The sequence below is a fragment of the Montipora capricornis genome, chromosome 9 (genome assembly GCF_036669925.1).
Source record: "Montipora capricornis isolate CH-2021 chromosome 9, ASM3666992v2, whole genome shotgun sequence".
Taxonomy (NCBI): Eukaryota; Metazoa; Cnidaria; class Anthozoa; order Scleractinia; family Acroporidae; genus Montipora; species Montipora capricornis.
The window spans coordinates 17,037,880-17,047,879 of NC_090891.1; the positions used below are offsets into that span (position 1 = coordinate 17,037,880).

Genomic DNA, 10,000 nt, shown 5'->3' on the forward strand with positions numbered 1-10,000 from the left:
GGTCATTCACAACTTCTATCACATGTTTTGAGAACTGTTTTAGTGTGTATGATCGACTTACGCCATGTTTACAATGTTGCAAATTGGACCAATTTATAAATATTTACTCACCATTTACGCAGTACAGGATGTGCAGTGCAATACTAAGGAATCACCATTTCCCTAAAGAAATCAGGCAGTGCCCGACGAAGTATCGGAAAGAAAAATTACCTCACCTGATTTCCTAAACTCTGGGAAAACATTCTTGGCCCCTTTAGGAAACATCAGAACAGGAATAGGATCCAAGACACTATGCTAACTAGTGCTATGCTAACACTATGCTAACTATGCTAAGAGATAACTAGCAAAAACTGATCAATTTTATAACATTTTACAGGTATAAATCAAACTGATCATGTCCGAATCAAGTAACACTGGAGTTGCCATAGTAACAGTATTATACGCTATGACGATGCTTATGTCTCTCCTGGGAAACTCTTTCCTCATCTACATCGTCTGGAAGGAACCCTGGACGCAATCACTGACGAGCTTCATGTTTGTGAATATGGCGGTTGCTGATCTACTGGTCACGGTGTTAATGATGCCTGTCAACGTCAATGAAATGAATAATGAGTTCAACTGGGCGATACATGGCACATTTGGTGATATCACATGCAGGACAATTCAATATATTGCCAAAGTAACAATAGTGGCCTCAATTTTAAGCCTGACCGTCATGGCCATTGATCGGTTCTACCTGGTGAACTTCCCCTTGGAAAGTCGTATTGCCTGGTTTAGAAAATCCAAATACATCTCTCCCTTAATATGGATTCTCTCAATGGGCTTGATGTTCATCATGCCAGTCATCTATTATTTTGATGCTGAAAAATCTGAGTGCGTGGTGACGCATTTGGGAGATGCAAGTGTCACTTTTCGGGGCGTTTTCCTTTATCTTTTCCTGATTACTTATTTTCTTCCTCTGGTTGCAATATCAATCCTTTATGGCATAACTTCTTATAAAATATGGTTTAGAAGACCTCCTACTGAAATACTAACTGCAGTTCAGCAAAAACGAGACACAATTAACAAGAAAAATGTAGTTCGCATGCTTGCTATAATCGTTGTTGTGTTCTGTCTTTGCTGGCTCCCCGCGCAGTTGCTGAATATTTTCAATGCAATAACCGTATTCAGTGTTCCAGCGCCTGTACCAAACATTGTTCTGTATCTTGTCATCTGGTTGGGCAACGCAAACAGCGCTATCAATCCGTGGTTGTATATTTGCTTAAGCTCCAAAATGAAAAGGGCGTTTTTGCAGTTAGTAGGCATAACGACCCGTCCACGAATAAAGAAAAGAGCGACGAAAACCACAAAATTAAGCCAGGATCCCAGTATTCCTTTGGACTGAACAAACGTAATTGGAACTGTCCAGGAACATTTTTTCCAGAAATGCAGGAGATAAGGTGCAAGTGTCCCTTTAGGGGGGGTGGCTCTTAACTACCAAAATGTTGCTATGGACCTCTTTAAATAATCATTCCTCGAAACCATTTAATTCTGCAGTTACCATTTTCTGTCAAGCGTGTTGTATTTAACATTTCTTTGTCTGGTTCAACTCACAACCATATTTGGTAATCACGTGAATAAAAGGGAAAATGCCTAAAACCCAGCAAGTTAACTATATTTTTCCAAAAAAATTGACGCAACTGTACATCTGTAGCATGGGTTTGAAAATAAAGTAATTTCCCAAAAACATTATGACGCCATAAGGCCCTTGTTTGATACACTTTTGAAAATATTGGTTCCATTTGTTGTCCAAATAGAAATTCCATGCTGCAGTCTACGAAAAATGATGGGACGGTTCTTATTCGGTGAAAAAAAAAGGCTTCTTCCTTTCATTTCCGGACAGTTTTTACATGTTTTTCACTGAAAAGCACGGCAGAGGACTGGGACTAGTTTCGCACGAGCATTCTGATTGAAGTGATATCATATTTCCATTGAAAAAGTTACTTCATAGAACCATCCATGCAACCTTTTTATAGGGCTCTTTGACCAAAAGCTTCCTCGGCAACCATTGTCTTTCTGTTATTAAGGGCCACCCGCCTTCAGTCTAAGTATTTTCTACCCGTTTTAGCAATAAGATAAGTGTAAGGTTATTTTCTAGTGAGGCTAAATGCAACTATTTATATTTACTATAGGACTTAAGTTTTAGCTAGGGAAGACTTTGTCACGTTAATTGTCCGTATTCCTACCTTGCGAGCAGAGTCTCTTTCCATCTTCTTAGATAAGTCGGGAAGGGGAAAGTAGTCTCTGCTCGCCGCCTCCACATTCTTTGACTTGCCGCTCATCCAAAGAATTGGATGAGTCAGTCAAGTTTCGACTTGTCAAACCTGTTTTTTTTTTAATTTTTGCGCATGATCAATCGCCACGCGTCATCAATGTTTTGACATTTACAACAGCGTGGCAATTTTAACTGTTAGAATTCCCATGAGTTTTTCCTATGTGCCGGTTACAGAAACTAGTCTGACAGAAACCCATGAATGTTTCAGGAAAAAAAATAAAATGGCATTTTAAGAGTATGGCCTATCTTGAGTTTCCAATGAATTTCCAATTCCTTGATTGTCGTGTGTTTGCGAGAGTTGTTGGAAAATATCCCGACTGTTTGTTTTCGTTTTGTGGTTTTGTGGCTACTGGTCACTGACACCGAATACATTAAAATTTTTTACGCATGCTCAACACAAAATTTGCAGGCGGCGAGCAGAGGCTACTTTCCTCTTCCCGACTTATCTAGGAAGATCGAAAGAGACTCTGCTCGCAGGGTACAGTATTCCCGGACTAGAGTGATGTTGAAGTTAGGGAGAAGAGCAAGGGGATACTTTGTGACGTTTATCAAAATAGCCGTGGACCTAATTAACTGCACTTCTGGACACGTCTGCGTTAATTTACGTGTAAAAACGTCTAAGTAATTACAAAAAAGAAAAAGCTACAATATTTAATTGTCTTACTATTATAGGATTCTTGCAGCCCCGTGTGGATGCGTGGAAATTCCTACAAGCGCGTGGATTCCTGCAAATTCCTACAAGCACAATAATTGTTCATTACCAGGATATTGGTTTATAAACCTGTTAGACACAAAGGAAAGACTATCCCGAATTTTAGCAATCTCCTCTGCTCCCTAAGTTACTCGTGGAGATAGGCGACAGAAAGCAGCAGGTGTCAATGCTGCCCCATGACGTCACTATCAAACAACCGTGTAGTGGCTCTGATTGGTTACCGTGCTAACTTATTCATGTGACTGGCGAGCCATTGAATTTAATTGCCAGAGTTCGTGCGTTTAAAATGGCGGAATCTATGTCGTCTGCTTACTTGAATTCTTGTAAGTCCTCGGTATTTTATTGGTATTTCCCTATATCGTATAGCGATCCGTGGTCTCCGAAATCAATTTCATCCAAGTCTGACACTTTATCTTTTGGAATTTTCAATATTTGCGAGGCCACGACCACGCGTGTTTTGAAAAAAAAAAATAAATAAATAAATTATGACATTTGATTCGTCACGTCAACGGACAGCATTAACGCCTGCTGCATTCAGAAGCCTATCTCCCTCTAGTGACTTAGCGAGTGGAGAAGGCGGCTGAAACCCAGGTTAGGATAGGATAGGATCATGATAAGACAGGTTAATAAACTTTATTTATACACGGTAATTTCATCATATTTACACAAGAAATCTTTTCTTCTTAAAAGCAGTGTGACAGTCGAATGTAAGTTTAATATAAAATTGAATTGCAGTACGCACTAAATGACTTAAATAGTTGTTGTCAGAGCAAACTTAAATGATTTGATTTTTGTCTTTAGAACATTCACGGAAGGCAATTTATACTTTTTAGTGACCTGGCATTGTGTTTCAAATAGACGCCCCTGTGAAAGCAAATTGGTTTGTAAACAAAGAGGTGCAAGCAACTGGGTTTAAATCAGAATTTCTTAGTTTAAACATTTTAGGTGCCATCTGCTCGGTTAACATATCCACCATGAGCCTAATTCACACGGCAGCCATATTGGCCATAGACAATAGATTTCGTACCCCGAGCCTCGAGTTGAAACGTCTGGGAACGAGTTTCGGTGGGCAAAACAAAAGCTTTCAATCCCGCGGGACTCAACATGGCCACCGTGTGATTAAGGTTCATAGACCTCTTTCATAATGGAGGCCAAAAAAATGCTCTTTTGTTTTAATGCTAATAAGCCTTTTTAACCTCGATGTGTAGAGATCAACGCTCGCATTTGCAAAGCCGTCAACACATTTAGACACCTTCGTGATTCAGTGGGAGATGAGTGGCATCAAGATGTCTACAAAATTGAAGATGTAGAAGGCTAATGTGGTACCCACTCTACTGTATGCTAGTGAGACATGGGCAGTCCATGAGCACCATGCCAGAAATTGAATCGCTTCCACCTGCTAACTGCCTTCAAGTGCCTTCACAAGATCCTACACATCACCTGGCAGGACAAAATTCCAGACATTCAAGTACTTGTAGTCCATGGGCAAGGAAACGAAGAGAAAACAAAGAGTACGCTTTTGATGAATTTTTGCACAGTTGCCCCAGGCGCAAATGCCGAAATTTAGATAGGAAGTAATTAGAGTGTGCTAGACATTGAGCAGTAAACGTCTTGGTCCATAATGTCTCAGTTTTGCAATAACTCCAATTAATTTGTTAACTTTATGACAAATGTGGTCAATATGTTATTTCCATGTCAAGTCAGGACAAGGTATGATATTTCCATTACAAGGTATTTAACATTGTAAAGGTATTGGTTGCAGAGATAAAATTTTAACTCAGTAACAAAAGCCATTATCTTCTGGCGGAGCCGGAAAGTAACAAAGTTTGACATTTTAATATTAAGAGTCAACTTATTGCCTTTAAGGCATTCACGGACCTTTGCAAGTTCCAAGTTAATAGTTATTTCAAGAACACGTAGGTTTTCATCAGCATACATTAGGGTTGTATCATCGGCAAACAGGTAAAAGGAGAATTTCTTATTGATATAGAGAAGGAATAAGAGGGGCCAAGGACAGAGTCTTGAGGAACTCCACGTCGGACGACTTTTTTATCAGGATAAGTCAATATTGATCTCAAGGTGCAAAGTATCAGAATAATGCTCACAGCATTAGGGATTTCGGATGCCAATTTATCTCCAATGTTTGCAAAATGATTTTTCAAAATGTTACCATTCCTCTTTGGGTCACTACACAAAACCGAATTTTCACTGGACAGTACACTAACTTTGAGAGTTTTGTACGTATACCTTGGCGACACAAGATTCAGTTCTTGGCGCTAGAAGATTAGACACTTAAATAAAGTTTCTTTCCTTATCGTGGAACGCTTTTCCTAAACGTGTTGCGAACTTATTGATTGATCGCTTTACTACGAATGGACACAACAGGGCTTCAGATCATATTACCAACCACACCTCCCACAACAACCACTATCCAACTATCTGGCTTACCGTCCCATTCGTCGGCGACCTAACAACACAGCTTGTTAAGAAGCTTAAACGTAAGCTTCGTAGATGTCTCGTCGACCCAAATGTAGACATCCGAATAAAAGAGAAGACCATAAAATTATGTTTCTTCACAAGCAAGTAGCAACTTACAAATGTTATGCCATACATGTAAGGCTGGGCATGTGGCTGCTCATTTTGCAGCTTGGAGGACTCTCACCAGTGACAAAATCATGTTATCTGATGTTTTGGGAGCAGCTATTGAGTGTACTGCCACCCCTGTTCAACAAAAATTGCCTAGTCAAATCTTCTCGGAACATGAATATCCCATTGTTCGTCAAGAAGTGCATAAGTTACTTGAGAAATGTGTCGTCACAAAGGTGTCACCTATATCTGGGCAAATTTTGTCAAATTCCTTCGTCCTAAGAAGGATGGGACCCAGCGACTTATACTAAATCTCAAGAGGTTTAATGAGTCAGTGAGTCATTATCATTTTAAAATGAATTCGCTTGCTACCATAACCAAACTAGTTACCCAAAATTGTTATATGGCGTCTTTTGACATGAAGTACCACCGTTTTCACGGATTTGGACATGATGGTCTCCTACTACAACTCCACACTGTCGTCGTTACTTGATAAATATGTTTCTCTGAGTACTTAGTCTGTTGCTAACAGGAAGCGTGTGCCTTGGTTTGACCACAAAATTAAGGATGCTATTAAGGCTAGGCGGAGAACGGAGAGGAAATGGCGCTATTCTAAATCTGCACAGGATCTAAGTGTTTTCAAAAAGAAGAAAAACCATGCAATATACTTGATGAACCAAGCTCGCTGTGATTATTACACCAATCATATCCAGCAAAACAGTTCTGATCGGAGAAAACTGTTTAATGTTACAAAGTCCCTGTTGTGTGACACTAACACTGCATCGTTTCCTCGTGTTGACAATGTTCGGCTTGCCAATGATTTTGGAAATTTCTTTGCACAGAAGATTGAGAATATAAACGCGTCTTTAGCTAATTCATCTACATCATCTGTACCATCTCTACCTGCTACTGACATTCCATGCCTGAAAGAACGGTTTACCGGTTTCAAGACTCTCTCTCAAGAACAAGTGCGCTTGTTGATTAGTAAAGCAGCGGGCAAATCTTGTCAACTCGACCCCATTCCCACTCCCATCGTTCTCAAGTTGCTGGATGTTCTACTGCCAGTTATCACTAAACTGATTAACCTCTCTTTTGACACCGGTCGATTCGCTGAGGCCTGGAAAGAGGCGCTTGTGTTACCATCTCTCAAGAAGCCTGGTTTGGACTCTGCGTTCAAAAATTTCCGTCCAGTCAGTAACCTCTCTTATATTTCTAAATTGTCGGAGAGGGCTGGGGTTGAGCAGTTTATGGAGCATCTGACTGCCAATGATTTACATTCTCAGCTTCAATCGGCGTATAAACAGCAACACAGCACCGAGACGGCCTTGCTTAAAGTTAAGAATGATATTTTGATGTCTATGGACGAGCAACATGTCACCTTGCTTGTATTATTAGATTTAAGTGCAGCTTTTGATACTATACATCATGATATGCTGATTGATCGTCTTGAGTCTGATTTGGGAATAACTGACAATGCGCTTGCCTGGTTTAAATCGTATCTTTCTGACCGGTTCCATCGTGTTTCTGTAAATGGTAGTCTCTCACATCAGTTTCCCTTAAAACAAGGTGTTCCTCAAGGATCATGTTTGGGTCCCTTGCTTTTCACTATCTACACACGCAAACTGTTCCAGATTGTTGAAAGCCACCTCCCACAAGTTCACTGCTATGCTGATGATACACAGTTGTATGTCATTGAGCGCCAGTCGATCTGCGGATGCTGATTTTACCATCAAGTCCATGACTGACTGTATCCGTGACATTAGGAGTTGGATGATTTCAGATAATCTTATGCTAAACAACGATAAGACAGAATTTTTAACTATAGGTACTAGGCAGCAGCTGGCCAAGGTTAACATCAGTTGCATTAGGGTTGGGTCTACTGATGTTTGTCCTGTAACAGTAGCTAGAAACCAACGCTCTTGGTTTGATGAGCAGCTTACTATGTCAATTCATATTAGCAAGTTATGCGGTGTTGCCTTTTACCATCTGCATAATATCAAACGCATTCGCAAGTATTTATCTCGAGAATCAACGGAAATCCTTGTCCATGCATTTATTACATCTCGTGTTGATTATTGTAACAGTCTTCTGTATGGGCTGCCCAACTACCAGCTTAACAAATTGCAGAGAGTTTTGAATGCCTCAGCCAGACTAGTTTGTAATGCCCCTAGGTTTTGCCACATCTCACCCCTTCTTCGTGGTCTGCATTGTTTTCCTGTTAAAGCCCGGATACAATTTAAGATACTGCTTATTACATTCAAAGCAATTCACGGCCTTGCTCCTAAATATCTATGCGATTTAATAACATTTAAATCGTCCTTATATAACCTTAGATCTTCAGGTAGTATTTTACTTTCTATGCCAATTGTTCGATCGAAGAAGTTAGGTGATAGAGCTTTTATGGTGGCAGCGCCAAGGCTCTGGAACTCTCTTCCAAAAAATATTCGTGAAATTACTAATGTGAACAGTTTTAAGGCTCATATTAAGACTTCTCTTTTTATGACTTTATAGTGGTGAGCAATTTTATATTCAATTCTTACTTGCATGCATATATATTATTTAGTTTTTATATGCATTATCTTTTGTTAAATTCTTGTAAAGTAATGCAGTTGTAATGCGCGGCTGCTCATTCTCATGTTAAGCTGCGCACAATAAGTTCACAAATTATTATTATTATTATTATTATTATTATTATTATTATTATTACTATGAAGGACGCCGGATCGAAATTTTTCACGCTTTATCTGGGAGGGAGAGTTATATGAATTTACCTGCCTTCCTAATGGGCTGCCGTGTTCTCCCCGTATATTTACTAAAATTCTTAAGCCTCCTCTGGCTACACTGCACAAACGAGGACAAATGCTGTGGCACATCTTGATGACCTTTACCTACGAGAGCCAACCCATAAGAATTGTGTCCTAGATGTTATAAATACTACTGTCCTGCTTGATAAATTAGGTTTGGTTGTGCATTCAGAAAAGTCCACTCTAATACCCACACAAGTGCTTACTATCCTGGGATTTGTAATAAATTCAGTGGCAACGACAATACAACTGACCAGGGAGAAAGCTACCAGTTGACAAAATGTCTGTACTGAGTTACTAGTAAACCCTTCATCTTCTATTAGGGAAGTGGCTAGTATTAATGGGAAAATAGTTTCTAGCTTCCCTGAGGTAATGCATGGCGCTCTTTACTACCGACACCTGGAAAAAGCCTAATTCCCAAGCCCTTTTGAGATCAAAGGGTAATTTTGATGACTTCATGTCTTTTTCCTCTCATGCGAAATCTGAATTACATTGGTGGATTCAACATGTGGGAAATGCGTACAATGTACAGATGCTTCCCTTATGGGCTGGGGGACAGAATTTTCAGGGGTTGTCCTCAGGAGGAATTTGGTCCCATTCAGAATCTAAACAACGCATCAACTATCTGGAAATGTTGGCTATTTTGTTGAGGCTCCAAACTTTTGCTAAAGATAAGAGCAACACACATATCAGAATAATGTGTAACAACACTACAGCAGTGAATGTGATTAATCACATGGGAACAAGGCACTCATACAGCCAGTTATACATTATAATCAATGTGCATATGTTAAGGGAAGAACTATTTTTGATGCAGTTAGAACGATAGAAGACGTCATGGAATTCTCAGAACGGTATAATCTTGAGGGGAGAATTATTTGTATAGATTTCAAAAAAGCCTTCGATACGGTCAGTAGAGATTTTCTATTTCGCGCCCTAACCTCTTTTGGTTTTGGTCCATCATTTTTGCAATGGATTCATACATTTTACAACAATATCGCAAGTTGTGTCATAAACAATGGTTTTTCTACTCAGCCTTTGCAGTTGAAAGGGGAGTGAGACAAGGAGACCCCCTCTCTCCTTACCTGTTCATCATAGTGCTAGAAATTCTTTGTATTAGTGTACGCAGTAGTAAAGATATTTGTGGTATTAAGGTAGACAATGAAGAGCTCAGATTAAGCCTTTTCGCAGATGACCTAACTGGTTTTTTGAAAGATAATCTTTCGCTTGTGAACTTTCTTAAGCTTATAGAAGATTACGGAATTTGTTCAGGCCTGAAGATCAACCACGATAAATCAGAAATAATGCTACTAGGCAACTGCTCTTCTACTCTACAACAAGACAACTCCGTTTCATGCAACTTAAAAATTAAAAAAGTTGTTAAAATTCTAGGAGTGCACTTCACCTATGACCTTCGAGCGGAACAAAAATTAAATGTTGATGATCTAATTAGTTCCATTCAACAAAAACTACGAATTTGGAGGTGGAGAGACTTGACTATTATAGGAAGAATTCAAATTGTCAAAATCTTTATTATTCCTATTTTCCTATACCGCGCAAGTTTGATATCAGTAAATAGGGAAT

At 39.4% G+C, this 10,000-nt stretch overlaps 1 protein-coding gene across 1 annotated transcript; it reads left to right on the plus strand.

Annotated features, from left to right (window-relative positions):
* Positions 1–394: 394 nt before the first annotated feature.
* On the plus strand, positions 395–1,384 carry LOC138017380 (allatostatin-A receptor-like). The gene has a single exon (XM_068864479.1). It carries the CDS (start codon positions 395–397, stop codon positions 1,382–1,384), a length of 990 nt encoding a protein of 329 aa, XP_068720580.1.
* The last annotated feature ends 8,616 nt before the right edge of the window (positions 1,385–10,000 follow it).

Coding starts and splice junctions, on each gene's coding strand:
- LOC138017380 (XM_068864479.1), top strand. CDS start 395: ATGTCCGAATCAAGTAACACTGGAGTTGCCATAGTAACAGTATTATAC.